The 15,501-nt window shown below is 42.3% G+C and overlaps 1 protein-coding gene across 1 annotated transcript in view; it reads left to right on the top strand.

Annotated features, from left to right (window-relative positions):
• vps13d (vacuolar protein sorting 13 homolog D) overlaps positions 1 to 15,501 on the top strand; it is a 292,361-nt gene that overhangs the window by 170,163 nt on the left and 106,697 nt on the right. The window contains 8 exon segments of the mRNA XM_068017446.1: positions 1,655 to 1,805; positions 3,697 to 3,907; positions 6,212 to 6,459; positions 7,593 to 7,784; positions 7,914 to 8,040; positions 10,073 to 10,215; positions 10,413 to 10,543; positions 14,869 to 15,044. Coding sequence (XP_067873547.1) covers positions 1,655 to 1,805; positions 3,697 to 3,907; positions 6,212 to 6,459; positions 7,593 to 7,784; positions 7,914 to 8,040; positions 10,073 to 10,215; positions 10,413 to 10,543; positions 14,869 to 15,044 — 1,379 coding nt within the window.

Genomic DNA, 15,501 nt, shown 5'->3' with positions numbered 1-15,501 from the left:
GAGAGTGAATGTTTATAGATGGGGTGCCAGTCAAGCGGGCTGCTTTGTCCTGGATGGTGTCGAGCTTCTTGAGTGTTTTTGGAGCTGCACCCATCCAGGCATGTGGAGAGTATTCCATCACACTCCTGTCTTGTGCATTGTAGATGGTGGACAGGCTTTGGGGAGTCAGGTGGTGAGTTACTCGCCTCAGGATTCCTAGCCTCTGACCTGCTCTTGTAGCCGCGGTATTTATATGGCTACTTCAATTTCTGGTCAATGGTAGCCCCTAGGATGTTGATAGTGGGGGATTCAGCAATGGTAATGCCGTTGAATGTCAATGGGAGATGGTTAGATTCTCTCTTGTTGGAGATGGTCATTGCCTGGCACTTGTGTGGCGCGAATGTTACTTGCCACTTATCAGCCCAAGCCTTGATATTGTCCAGGTCTTGCTGCATTTCTACACGGACTGCTTCAGTTTCTGAGGAGTCACGAATGGTGCTGAACATTGTGCAATCATCAGCGAACATCCCCACTTCTGACCTTATGATTGAAGGAAGGTCATTGATGAAGCAGCTGAAGATGGTTGGGCCAAGGACACTACCCTGAGGAACTCCTGCAGTGATGTCCTGGAGCTGAGATGATTGACCTCCAACAACCACAACCATCTTCCTTTGCGCTAGGTATGACTCCAGCCAGCGGAGGGTTTTCCCCCTGATTCCCATTGACTTCAGTTTTGCTAGGGCTCCTTGATGCCATACTCGGTCAAATGCTGCCTTGATGTCAAGGGCAGTCACTCTCACCTCACCTCTTGAGTTCAGCTCTTTTGTCCATGTTTGAACCAAGGCTGTGATGAGGTCAGGAGCTGAGTGGCCCTGGCGGAACCCAAACTGAACGTCACTGAGCAGGTTATTGCTAAGCAAGTGCCGCTTGATGGCACTGTTGATGACACCTTCCACCACTTTACTGATGATTGAGAGTAGGCTGATGGGCGGTAATTGGCCGGGTTGGACTTGTCCTGCGTTTTGTGTACAGGACATACCTGGGCAATTTTCCACATTGCAGGTTAGATGCCAGTGTTGTAGCTGTACTGGAACAGCTTAGCTAGGGGGCGGCAAGTTCTGGAGCACAGGTCTTCAGAATTATCCGTATCCTGCTGATATGATTAGGAACTGTATAAATACAAGTTCTTCCTTGTGTGTGTCAGGTCAAGCATCTGACATTATCAAATGTGACAGTCTCAATACTTAGCTTTGGAGATATTCATGGAACGTAGAAATTACAAATGCAGGTTGTGTACAAATATTTTAACACATCATACCAAATGTCCGTTGTGCTATGTTAACAGCAGTGTAGTAAGTTAATGCCTAGTGTTCACACATGAAACGCATCAATCAGAAATTCTGCCCTATATATAATACATAACTGATGTAAATGCCAAATGTTCAGGCATGTTTTATGCCCTCTTAGGATTTGAGTTTACAAAGTTTCTCTAAAATTCCCAGTCCCATTAGACTGGGATTATAATTATATAGACTGACATTTATGGTAATCCTTTTTAGTTTTCTGTATATGGGAAATATTATGGATCAGATTAAATCCTCTATATTGTACTGAGACAAATTGTTAAGTGCTCCTTTATGAATAGAATGTTACATTGTTCTTCCTTTCCCTGTAGTTCTCTGCACTGCCCCCTGTACGGGTCGTGTTTTCTGTGACTCTGGAGGGAAGTGCAAGAAAAGTGATAACTGTCCGCTCAGCGTTGATTGTGAAAAACAAATTGGAGGTACCCATGGAACTCAGACTGGACAGCCCATCTGCTCCAGACAGTAAGTTATTAATTAGCATGACAGTATGTTCTGGAATTCCAGCAATAGCTCACGAGTACATCAGTAAGACAAACCCTACAAAGAAAGGATCATCAGGCCCACCACGCCCATTCCGTCCATTTATGATGTAACCTCACATGCTGTCCACAGTGAAATAGAGACTAATATTAGGTTTTAGATATTTTTATGCAGAGTTTAAAAACAAGCAGCTTTTTTATTTTAAACTGTTGGTTTAAACATTATCCTTTCTAAAACCTGTTATTAGAAACGATAAAATAAGTACACTATGCAATGCACTAATGTCATAACTTGAGCCATTCGTTTTTGATTAGTGATAGATTCAGCCATTTTAGTTGAACAGTATATGTGAATTGGCTGCAACTGACAGCTGTCATTTTTAAAAATCTAATTTGGTAATTTTCTTTGATCTTGATTGTAAGTGTGAACACTTACAACTTTATATTCTTCTATAGATGAGCAGCCTTTTTAACCTATTATTGAGTATTTCTGTAACTTAGCACTAAAAATGTTTGTTTCACAGCCCTGGGCTACCATGACTGAGTTTTCCCATTCCCATTTCTTAGGTAAGAACTAAGGTGAAATCAGTTAGCTGAGAGAGAATTTCATAATCTGATCTGTATATGAAAACTGTAATATTCACTTGGTGAATGCATCTTTTAATTCAACTTTGCAGCAGCAAGGCATAATATTGAGACCAGTGCCCTGGGCTGAAGAAGGGAAAAGCAAACAGGGTTCTGATCAATAACTGCCTGACCCCCTCTAGAAATTGCTCTGGACATTGGTTGAGAACAAGGTGTGAGGCTCTGTTGTGATGACTCCTGTGATTGAATAACCTGTCGACACAGGCTGCTAGTAGACCTGAAGCTGAACATGTAGAACCAAAGCGGAACAGTAATCAGCAAAGCCAACAGAATATTGAACTACTTAACCAGATCAGTCTGTACTTCTCTGGTCAGATCATACCTTGAGTAATGTGTCCAGTTCTGATCACCAAGACACAAGCATCACTTTCAGGCCCTATGCATGTTGCAGAACAGAGCCGCAGGTTGATTCCTTATGTCAAAGGCCTGAAATGTGAGCAAAGACTCGAGAGACTTGGGCCTTTCTGTCTGAAAAGGTGGTATCTGAGCGATAACTGTACAGGTAGGTAAAGTAGTTATGAAAATGGAAAAGATAAATGCAGAATATTAATTTAAATAGTGAGAGTAGGCCAAATAAGTTCAAACCAGTAAGAGGCAAATTGCTTGCCTGTGATCAGTAGTGAGAAGAGTAGAAAAATGTGATGCCTGTCTCTTCAGCCTCATCTTTCAGCTAGGATATCCTTAGGACCATCATCACAATGATGGACTCTGACATAAGACTAGTAGTGGTACTGTTATTTTCCCAGGCAACAGTTTACAGATACTGTTTTTTTTTCTTTTTTTATATATATATTTTTTTGTGTTTATTTTATTTCATCTTAGTTTGTTCAGTTTGCTTACCCACTGTTTTTTTTTCATGTTTGTACTTGTTCAATTTTCAGTCCATTAACACCCTATCTGTACTAATGCTTTGTCTTTCAACACACCATTAACATATTGTTTGCCTTTGCTCCACGACCTTCTGGTCAGCTATTGTGACCTTGTCCTATCTACACCTCCTTTGTTATCTCTTGCCCCACCCCCGCTTTACTCGCTTATAACCTTTCACATTTCTAATATTTGCCAGTTCTGAAGAAGGGTCACTGACCTGAAATGTTAACTCTGCTTCTCTGTCCACAGATGCTGCCAGACCTCCTGAGTATTTCCAGCATTTCTTGTTTTTAATACAGATATTGTTCACTGATTTTGTATGTTCTCAAATTAATGCAAGCTAATTCTGATAATTTCAGAACCCGTGGTGTTGCCAGCAGTGTTACCTGGTGACTCGTTGGCAATCCCCTTACACCTAACATCTTGGCGTCTACAAGCAAGACCGAAGGGGCTTGGGTTGTTCTTCTGTAAAACACCCATCTTTTGGACCAGCGTGGCAAAAGTAGGGGAGGTGAACAGCAGCAAGCGTGAGTGTCATTCGTCAGACTGTGACGACAACTGCTGCTACAGGTAAGCAATCTGTTCTTATGTCAGTTGTAATTATTCCTGTTAAGTTCCCAAAATATTTAGGTATAATGTTATGATATGCAATCTTTTAAAACATTTTCTGTGCAACCTTCAGAACATGAAGCAATGCTTAGTCACTGAATACAAAAATTCCAGTTCTGAAGAAGGGCCTGGTTTGAAACATTTCACCCTCCGTTCTCTCCACAGATGCTAATGGATTTACGATGTTTCTAATAGTGCAGTTTTTTAAAGCTTTTTATTAAAATTCGTGTGTTGGAGAACAAAAATTTAGGCAGTTAACGTAGAGGGTGCATTTTTTGTATCTGTCTGCCAAGAGTTCTTATTTCAAATAGGAACCATTGTTGTATACCTATTAAGGAAAAATATTGCATTAATGAAGGAATCTCAACCAAAGGGACACTTGGTGATGCAGAGGATGCAAAACTGTTTGGTCACTTTCAAGGCCTGAGTTTAAATCCAGCCCAGAGTGATGAGTTAAAACAATCTGGCTCTCTGCTAGTTCTAAGTGAAGATAACTTTTGCTATTTTCAATCCAGTTCCCAGTTGGTCAAAATCCTCAATATTAGTTATACACTTGCACTAAAATGTCACTGAGTATTCACCAGAATAGAATGGGGAATGCCATATGCTACAGAAGGGGACACTGACATTGAAGTTAAATCACATTCTTAGGGCAGAGTAGAGGGGATTTTACTCTGCATCTAATCTGAGCTATACCTGGCCTGAATTGCTTGGTCAGGCAGTGTAGAGAGAGCTTTACTCTGCAGTTAACTCTTGCTTAGAGTTTTCCCTGGGAAGTTTTCAATTATTTTAAAACATGATATTTTCTGCACAAAAATTGGAGCAAATTTGGTGTTGCCAAAGCTCAGCTAGAGCACTTCTTATTGCCTATATAGTCTTAACCTTTTGGTTTATTTAAAATAAAATTTGGTGCTTGTGTAGCATATTTTTTCATATGTATTAGAAAAGAGATGAAATTCATCAAATGAAAAATATATATAGCACAAAATAGGTCTGGATGAAGACAGCCGTTCAACCTTTTTGATCTTATTCTTACAGAAAGCCAATCTTACAGATTTCATATTATTGGAACCAGCTGTTTCTTAAATGAGTCATGTGCTTGACTCAACTACTCTTCCTGGCAATGCATTCCAGATGTTTATCACCTGTGTAAAGAAATACTTCCTGACATCTGTCCTAAATTTACCTTTCACAACCATGAACTAGTGCTGTCCTGTCCTGTTGCTTTGGTATATCTGACTTTGCTTCAATTTGCTTGACCTTTTATTTCTTATACTGCTGTAAGATTCCTTGAAACTGCTGTTTTCGAAACTGAAGAGCGCCAGCTTGTCACATCATTCCTTAAAAGCCTTACTGTGTAATGTCAGTGATTAGTTTTCTTGGACTTGTCTGCACTGCACTTAAGGCCTGGATGGCTCCCTTGTGTCATGGCTACCAGAACTGACTGCAGCACTCCAAGCATGTCCAGAGCACGAAACAGCTTCAGCACAACTTCAGATTTCGACAGAACAGCTGGGGATTTCAACTCAACCTCAGGGGTCTTGAAATCAAATCTTTTGAGACCCTCAGCAATCTGGAGATGTTGCAACATCCCACAATTTTCAGGTGAAAATTATTAAAAACTAAATAATGTAACCTTCTGCACCTTGATGCTGTCTTTGGAGAAAAAGAGGTAAAAGTTTAGTTTTTCCCATATCATTGAATCCTTTACTTTGATAAGCGCAAAAAAAGATTAAGGCATAAGCCTATTTGTACTTAGGTGTATAAGGGAAATAAACTGTCCATGGAACAAATATTCCTTTAAAACTAACTTCATTAATAGGATGCCTATAGTTTGACAGGTATTTTAAGAGTTTCAAGTGTAGCCAGCACCTTTTATTTAATTCTCATCTTCATGTTTAACTCCTCTCAACTGCTTCACTGACTCTGGCCATCTTATACATTCTCCCACTTCTCCCTGTGCTCTATTTTTGGAAGCCGTGCCTTCAGCCATCTGGACCTCAGGCTTTGGAATTGTATCACTAAACCCATGTACCTCTAATTCCCTGACTTCCTTAAAGGCCCTCCCTAAAACCCACCTCTGATCAATGCCTCCTCAGTCATCTCCTTTGTCACAGGGTCCATCATTATCTGAAAAATCCTCTGTGAAACTTGTTGAAATGTTTTACTACCTTAAAGGCCTTGTATAAATGCAGGCTATTTTAATAAGAGTGTAGAAATATAGCTGGAGTTTCAACATTTTTTAAAGTTTGTTTTTACTTCTAGGTATTGTGTGGCCGTTAAGAAGGAGAACTACCCCGATAACATGCCCTTAAATTTAATGTCCGGCAATGCTATGCAGGTTTACCGACCACCAGGTCACACTGTCTACTTGCTACCCACCCTCGTCCTAACAAATCTACTACCCTGTGAGCTTTCCTACTATGTCAAAGGCACCTCCATCAATGGGCCATTGAAACAAGGGAAAGATGCTGTGCTGCACACAACTGACACATCTCAGGACATCGAGCTTGGTAAGACGTCAAATTGTTCTTCTATCCTTTTTGCCTCTTGCTAACCTTAAATGCAGAGGGCATCTGTCATTGTTAGATGGTAAAATAGGCTACATTTTATATTCTGCAGAAGTACTTTTCAGATTTTCTGTAACATAAGTTGCACAAATGAACAGTTCTTGGTGTGCAGTGAAAGAATGAAATAAGAATAGGCTGGAAATACACATCTTGTCTCTTTTCAGCTGGAAGAGAGACAGTCTATGTTTATAGGTAGAGATCCTACATTGAAGAAGTGTCTTGCACTCAAACTTTCTCTCGCAGTTGATGTTGGATCTGCTGTCCATTTCCAATATTTGTAGACTTTCTTTTTATATCTATATTGTGCTTGGGTTTTTGAGGTTTAATTGGGAGTACATTGAGGTAAGTATGACCCAACAAATCTGCAGTAAATGGAACTGACCATCACGAGTGTGTTATGCCAATGTTTGTTGCGTTCCAAATAAGTCCTGTGACAACTGCAGATGATTTATATCCAGTATGCTGTCAAATGGATGCCATATTTAAATAGTTGAGTATTTTTGACTTGGCTACAAAATGGCACTGAAGACAAGTTATCAGTTTGGCTCAGTGGGCAACACTTACCTCTGGGGTTAGAACGTTTTGGGATTAAGCTCCACACCAGACTTGAATGAATATTCTGAGTACATATGAATGCTCACATGACACTATTCAAAGAAATGTAGAGTTCTATTGATATCCTGGCCATCATTCCTCCCTCAAACAGTACCACTAAAATAAATGAATTAATTGGCCCTTCATTCCATTGCTCTTTGTGGGATCTTGTATGCATCTTGATTACAGCATTTGTCTTAATACACTAATGAGCATTTTACAGTAATTCATTGTATGTGGAGTGATTTTGAATCACGATAAGGCACTGTGGATATGCAAGTCTTTTTAAAAATGCAATATCCCTGGCTGCGTAAATAAGTTAATATCAGACAGTTGCCTTAAGTGGTCTCTGGAAAGGAGAGTGGTGGCGATGTTTGAGCAAATTATTTTGAAATGCTTCAGTTAATTTCCAGGGATAATTTAAATGTAAAAAAAAAACTTCCTATTTTCGAAACATTTTTTAATTGCAATTTTCTTGTCAGGAATTACACTAGAAAACTTTCCCCTGTGCAAGGAACTTCTAATACCAGTCGGAACCACTAACTATCATGTTCGTATGCGTCTCTATGACATCAAAAAGCGCCTGCTGAACCTGAGCATTCGGATTGTGTGCAGAGCAGAGGGCTCTCTGAAGATACTTATTTCTGCCCCTTATTGGCTGCTCAACAAAACAGGTTAGAAAAGAGTTCAAATTCCAAAGTAAAAATAGGTACAGGATGTAGTGTTGCTTATTTTCAGAACTGCGAGTAGTGTACGCAAATCAGTGGTCTGAAGTGTTCTGCTTCATTCCCATCTTTCTTCAGGGCTGCCATTAATTTTTCGACAGGACAACGCCAAGGCTGATGCAGCAGGACAGTTCGAGGAGCACGAGCTTGCACGAAGCCTCAGCCCCCTTCTGTTCAGCTTTGCAGACAAGGAGCAACCTAACATGTGAGTTAAGCATGCAATAGTGCACATCCCTGGCTCATCTGATGTACTCAAAGTAATTGTGAATTTGGATATTTTGTAATTATGAACAGGATCTGTCCTCTTAAAGGTTTGTAAAGGTCTAGTTTTAAGCTTTGTGATGCTGGGCATTACAATAAAGATTTTTAAATCATTTTGGTTCATAGTTGTGATATTTATATCTATGTGAAATATATATCTGTGTCTGAATCAATCCTGTATGTAGATCTACAAATGGGGCGCTGTAGATGGACCAGTGGCCTTGTTCCTAAGTGCCTGTATTCATTCTCTTATGAAAGCAGCCTTCTTGGCCTTGTAACTATAACTTTGCAGTTGTACAGATTTTCAATTGATTTTCAATTTCTTACATTTACATACACATTTGCCTCTTGCCTTCTCCCCTAAAGGAGGTGATTAATGTTAGGATACAATTCCATGGGCCCAGCACAATCCAGTACCTCATATCCAGTTTGTGATGTGTGAGCATCACCTGGTATCACAGCTGCTTCAATTCTGTCCTCAATGGTCCTTCTCTATGGATAGTTTTTATCAATCTCCAAATATAGCCCAATGGCTATTCTTCCACTGTAAGCTGATAAAATGTCTGTTGACAACAGTTTGACCATAGGAGCAATTGGAATCCTTACTCAATTTCCAAACGAGTTGCCTTTAGCAGGGGTCACTGGATCGCAATCAAGACCCATTTGATTTTCACCTCTCTAGCCAAGAGGTACCAAAGCAAATTATGCCTGAGATTATCTGACTCAAGCCTTGTACTTCATAATCTGTGTAACTCAGCCATTAAAGAAGCCCAGTATGTACACTTCAATCTGGTTTTAATAATCATCAATTTCAAAAGTTGGATGTGTCATGTACTTAAGGACAAAAAAAGCTATTGGGTGATTAACGCGCTCGCTGCATTTTTTGTTGGATATAGCCTCATGTACCCATCCTCCTGCTCCACCTCCTGGGAAAGGTATAAAGCAGAGGCACCTGTAGCCAATTCAGGAAACCTCTTGTCAAAAATTCTTTTCTGACCTCTCAAAGGCTATCAGACAAACCCTGGGATGCTCTAAATTCATTGGTTTTCAGCCATAATCCTACTTTCCTTCTACTTGATCACAACTTTTCAAAAATATATTTTGACACCTTCTTGAAGGACTAGGAGTTGGCCCTCGTTACCAGCTGGGGAATGCAGTTCCCACAGGTCAATCATTCTCTGAGGAAATGTCCAACCTCACTTCCTGCATTCTCAAGTTAAATGGATAGCCCGAGTGCTACCTGCCTCCTAATCCTCAAACAATCTGTCAACTTGTATGTTATTGATGCCCTTAATAATTTTTGAAATGTGAATCAGATCCCCTCTAAACTATGCCTATCCAGCAATTCCAAACCCATTGCGCAAAGTCCAACTTCATAACTCAATGAACTTAAGCCAGAGATCATTCTCTTTACCTTTCTCTGTACCACCTTGAGAGCCACAATGTCCTTCTTGAGGTGGGAGGAGTCGGGGGGAGGGAACCAAAATGGCACACAGTACTCCAGGTAAGGTCTCACCCAAAGCCTTATTTAACTCTCTTATCATGGCCCATGTTTGCACTGAACAGTCAAGGCAATACAGCTCAGGACCCTTTTTGCTCTGGCCACAGCCTGCTGAGTTGTGTTTGAATCTTTAGGGAACGGTTAATGATCACTCCCAAGTTTTGTCTCCTTTCCTATCAGTTTTAACCTACATCCACTCATGCTGTACTTTATATCTAAATTCTGTGCACCTGTATTCCTAACTACAATTTTAAAAAAATTAACAATCTTGGAGCTAATTGTTCAATTTATCCAAATCTAGTTGTAATCTAATTTCCTCCTCCTAAGTTCCTAACTTTACCATATGATATAGCATCATCTAGGAATTCAATAACACTGCTAACTATGGTTATTAAGTCTTCCAGGAAACCACCACCTTCGTGTTACTGACCGTGTGAATGAGTGGATATATCCTCACATTCTCTGACTCCTGCAGGTGTACAATGCGGATTGGGAAGGGGATCCATCCTGATGCAGTACCTGGTTGGTGTCAGGAATTCTCTCCAGATGGAGGTAGTGGTGTACGAGCAGTGAAAGTGATTCAGCATGGGAATAGGCCAGGACTCATTTATAGTATCGGTGAGTCTGAATAAAGTATTTTACTGATCTAAAGGGAAAATATTTAGGGGTTGGGGAGCAAAGCAGATCATAATTAAACATAATGAAAGCATAACCAGTAACAAATTTGGTCCACAGACAAACAATGGAGCTTGTGTAGCAATTATTACTTTTGGTTACTTGTGGTCTCCAAACATGCTTTCATCTTTGTATCTCAGGAATTGATATCAGGAAAGGTAGAGGACGCTACAGAGATACCAACATTGTGACTTTTGCACCCCGATACCTACTGGACAACAAATCCTCCCACAAGCTGGCCTTTGCCCAGCGAGAGTTTGCCAGAGGCCAGGTAGGAATGTGCTTCTGTATCATTTATGGCAGCATGCCCCCACTAAATTGGTTTTAGCATGTTAAAATGAAGTATTTTACTGAATATGGACAAAACCTGTACCTTCAAGGAATATTATCATATGAACATTGAACACACTTATTGAATTGCTCACTCCTCTGGATTAAGCTATCCACTAAAATAGCAGAGAGAGGATTTTGATCGTGCTTGAAACGTTTGCACAATAGCATTACGTGCTATTTGCAGGCTGTAGTGGTGGAAAAAAACAGCAACATGAATAACCTGAGCAGACCCAGGGTAGTGATGTTGGAACAGTTAATGTAATATGATCTTATTCCATCAGTGTTGCGCATTGTTAGTGGCTTCAATTAGTCATCAGTTGGCTCATCTGTGATATTCTAGAACTGTTTTTGATTCCTTCTGAAACATTCATCCATTGTTCGGAATTGCATGTTGAATGCTCTGTCCAGTTTTCTGTCTTGAATTCATTGATTTATTGGCCTGTGTTAGCAGAAGATAGATAAAGACAAGGAAGGAAGGTCATTCGACTCATTTTAGCTCATCTATTAGGAAAGATGCTGCAGTCCTGTTTTCATCACCACCAACTTTCCTGGAAGTCTATTTCGCTCTTTGTGTTAACAGGCACTTGCTGACATGAGTCTTAAATCCGCCTTTTGAACTTGTCACCTTGTTGTCCTGTTGCAGATCAGCTTGAAGCAGTGTTCTGCATTTACCTTTTCTATACTGTTTTCCATCTTATTTATGTACCTGTATAAATGCACCTCAGTCTCCTCCTTTTATTTTGAAAAGCTGGGCTTTTCTCTAAGTCTTTTCTCCCAACTCATTCTTCAATCTGCTAAAGATCAATATAATAGCAAAATACTGCAGCTGCTGGAAATCTGAAATAAAAACAAAGTGCTGGGAATACTCAGTCGGTCAGGCAGCATCTGAGAGAGAGAAGCCGAGTTAATTCCTGTTCTGATGAAATGTTACAGACCTGCAACATTAACTCTGCTTCTCTCTCCACAGATGCTGCCTGACCTGCTGAGTATTTCCAGCACTTTCTGCTCAGGCTGCGTTTGCTGACAATGCAACCACTAGGTGGCGCAGTACTTGCACATATGCAAATGCAGGCTCTTCAACTGGAACATCAGTGTCTGAGGGGTTCAGGCAACTGCCAGGATTAAAGATGGCGCTGCTCAATTTATCACAGGAAATGCTAATGGCTAGATCGTTCCAGCAAACTAACCTTACATAGGGTTGGGTGGAAGCCCAGTAATATACTGCTATGTTGTTATAGGATATTAACTGGAATCCTCAGATCCATTTAATTTTACAGTAGTCCTATTAAATACAAAAGGAATTTTATGATTGAATTTCCAATGGAAGATAATGAATTGTCACCCCGATCGAAAATCAGGCAGAGTATAAAATGTGCTGCCAATTCATTATCGTGATTCATTTATATGACTGACCAGGACTGACTTCACCCGAACGCAGCTACTAGCTCCTGCCCCGCTGGCTGCTCTCCCCCTCGGCAACATGCCTTCTCCCCCCTCCTCCCCACTGGCCGCTTCATTCCCCCCACCCACCTCCCCAACCCCAAAAGCAGCTCGCTCCAGACCTCGCTGCTCTTCCCCCCCCCGGTCAATTCATCACCTCTCGTGCCACCCTGTTCTCTGGTGGGCTGCTCGCTCCCACTCCGCCGTTAGCTCTGGGCTGCGTCACTTCCCTGCTCTTGGCCACTCGCTCCCACGTTTCATCAGTCTCCAGGCGTCGCCTGAAGAAGCAAGGTGGGCCGCGAGGGGTGACATAGGAGTGAGTGGACGAGAGGAGGGAAGCGGGATGGCCTAAAGCTAGCAGCTGGGCGGGGAGTGAGCGGCCGGAGAGCGGGGCGCGAAGCGAGGAACAATCCGCCAGGAGAGCAGTGAGGTCTGGAGCTAGTAGCTGAGGGCAGGAAACCGCGAGGCCTGGAGCGAATTGCCGAGGGGGAAGAGCGGCTTGTGGGGCGGGAGCGAGTGACGGGGATCGAGCTCCAGCCTCAAAGTCTCCCATTCAGCTGCTTCCTCCAGCCGAGTGGTGGGCTAGATACCCGATGTCATCCCGCGCAGGCGCCGTAGTTCTGGCAAGATGTAGCTGTGCATGTGCGCAGCTTGGCGCACTCTGATGACGTCAGCGGGCTGCTGCGTTATCAGGAATCACTTTGTTCTGCTAAAGAACACTGTTGTGGCTCTTCATGTTTATTTCATTTGATAGCACTCTCGCGTCTGAGTCATGTCTGAAGCCCCACTCTAAAATTTAAATACATCTAGGCCTACACTTTAGTAAGGTACTGAGAGAATAATTGATTGTTGGAGGTGCAGTCTTCTGCATCAACCGAGGCCCTATCTGCCTGCTCAAGTGGATGTAGAAGTGTCAAGCACTATATGAAGAAGAGCGCGGAATTTCCCCCGTGTCCCATGATGCAGAGCTGGATACACAGATGGGGAAAGCAGCTACCACCTTTTTCCCCACCTCCGAAATGTGCATAGGATAAAACCAAGCTGATGCTTAGGCCCAAGCTGATGGTTTATAAGGCCTGTGTTCTCAGCACCTTTCTGTATGGCTGTGAAACATGGGTGACTTACAGCTACCAGGAAAAGAAGCTCAATAATTTCCATCTTTGCTGTCTGTGGTGCATTATGGGTATATCCTGGCAGGACAAAATCACAAATGCGGCAGTCCTCTCAAAGGCAGAGCACCCAATTGTTCTGGCAGTAATCAAACAGAGGTAGCTTTGGTGGATCAGACACGTCCAGAGGGTGGAAGATGGTCGCATACCCAAGGACCTTCTTTATGGTGAGATAGCCGGGGCCGGACGACCAGTGGGGCGCCCAACACTCTGCTTCGTGGATGCTTGCAAGCGTGACATGAAGGCCCTTAATGTCGACCATCGCACTTTGGAGTCACTAGCTGGTGAAAGAAATGCAACACATCCTATGGACTGGTGTGCACTACCACGATGACAGGTTGCTACAGCACCTTGGCAACAGGTGCCAATGTCAAAAAGAACAACTTTCGGCATCACTTGGCAGCTTCATGTGCAGCATTTGTGGCAGATCCTGCCTGTCAAGCATTGGCCTTCACAGCCTTCAACAAAGGTGCACCAACAGATGCCAAGCCAACCCAACCCTGGCCAATATTTCTGTCCTGCAGCCGACACCAATACTTTAATTATTCATTCACCTGATTTGCTGTCTGTGGGGCCTTACTGTAGACAAATTGGCTCCTGTGTTTGTCTATTTACCAACAATAACTACACTTCAAAAGTATTTCACTGGATTTGAAATATTTTGGGATATCCCTAGGACAACAACAACTTGCATTTATGTAGCACCTTTAATGTAGCAAAACATTCCAAGGTGCTTCACAGGAGTGTTATCAAACAAAATTTGCCAGCGAACCACATAATATATTAGGGCAGGTGACCAAACATTTGGTCAAAGAGGTAGGTTTTAAGGAGCCTCTCAAAGGAGGGATGAGAGGAAGTGAGGCGGAGAGGTTTAAGGAGGGAGTTCCAGAGCTTAGGGTCATGGCAGCTGAAGGCACAGTTTGCCAATGATGTAGTGAATATAATTGGGAATGCTCAAGGCCAGTATTGGAGGAGCGCATTTATCTCGGAAGGTAGTCGGGCTGGAACAGATTACGGAGATAGGGAGGGTGAAAGCATGGAGGGATTTGAAAACAAAAATTTTTAAATTGAGCCATGGCTTAACTGTGAGCCAGCGTAGATCTGCAACCTCAGAGGTAGTGGGTGAAGGGGACTTGTTGTGAGTTAGGACTTGGACAGCAGAGTTTTGGATAATCTCCAGTTTATGGAGGGGAGAACATGGGAGGCTGGTCAAGTGTTCGTAACGAAGGCATGGATAAGGGTTTCAGCAGTGGATAATATGTGGCAGGGGCAGAGTCGGGCAATGTTCTGACAGTGGAAGTAGGCAGTCCCACCCAGCTGGATAATGGTGGTGGGCCACTGGAAGAGGATAGCGTGGTCTACCTTGCCAAAAGCTGGTGACAGATCAAAAAAGACAAGATCAAAATGCTATGTTAATACAAGTTGCTTCTCTCTGCCCCTCCTTTGCCTCCTCCCACTACCTCTCCTTCCCCACACACCCTCCCGGCCCTCCCCCTCTGAAACAACTCAAGTGTTTGAATACCTCCCTTGGCTTATTGAGCAGAACTGGACACCAGATTCAAGGTATGGTCTAGGCCATGTTTAGTTTCCAGGGCTTGTTTGTGCAGCTCCCTGATTCACCAACAATGTAATTAATATGAGCTTACCTTTTCAGGGCACTCAAAATCCAGATGGTTACATTTCAACTCTACCCGGTGCCAGCGTTGTATTTCATTGGCCAAGAAATGATTTTGATCAGTTACTATGTGTGCGCCTGATGGATGTTTCCCATTGCACTTGGTCAGGGGGGTTCGAGGTGAGCAAGAACAACTCCTTCCACATCAACATGAGGTGAGAATAGTATCCCAGAGGAAATCTGATAACCTAGTTTATGGGCCAGGATCTCTGATAGAGAAGTATTGAATTAATTGGCAATCGGAAACTGGTGATTCTGCTGTCAATGGCAGACTGATGCCAGGATTATTCTCGTACACCAACTCCTGCATCACACTTTACAGTCGGAGTGTTGCACGATTTTCTTTTATGGGGAATTTAGTTGCCCATAACGGAGCCTGTGGGCCACATATAAAAAGCTGTCAACTATTACTAATATTGGGAACCTGTTGAGGCTCTTTTACCTGCTTCACTTCTCTTGGTGTGTTGGATCTTGTTTGTTTATTTTCCTTTCAAGTTAAAGTTTAAATCTATTACCTGTGAGCTCAGGGTCAGTAGCTCCTGCCCTGTTACTGCTGGTGGAATAGTGAAAATACTGCGAGTGTTTCTTACCCTTTCCGCTTGATTTATTGTT

The sequence above is a fragment of the Heterodontus francisci genome, chromosome 37 (genome assembly GCF_036365525.1).
Source record: "Heterodontus francisci isolate sHetFra1 chromosome 37, sHetFra1.hap1, whole genome shotgun sequence".
Taxonomy (NCBI): Eukaryota; Metazoa; Chordata; class Chondrichthyes; order Heterodontiformes; family Heterodontidae; genus Heterodontus; species Heterodontus francisci.
Note: the sequence above shows the minus strand (reverse complement) of the source record. Positions and strands in the feature narration are given on the sequence as shown.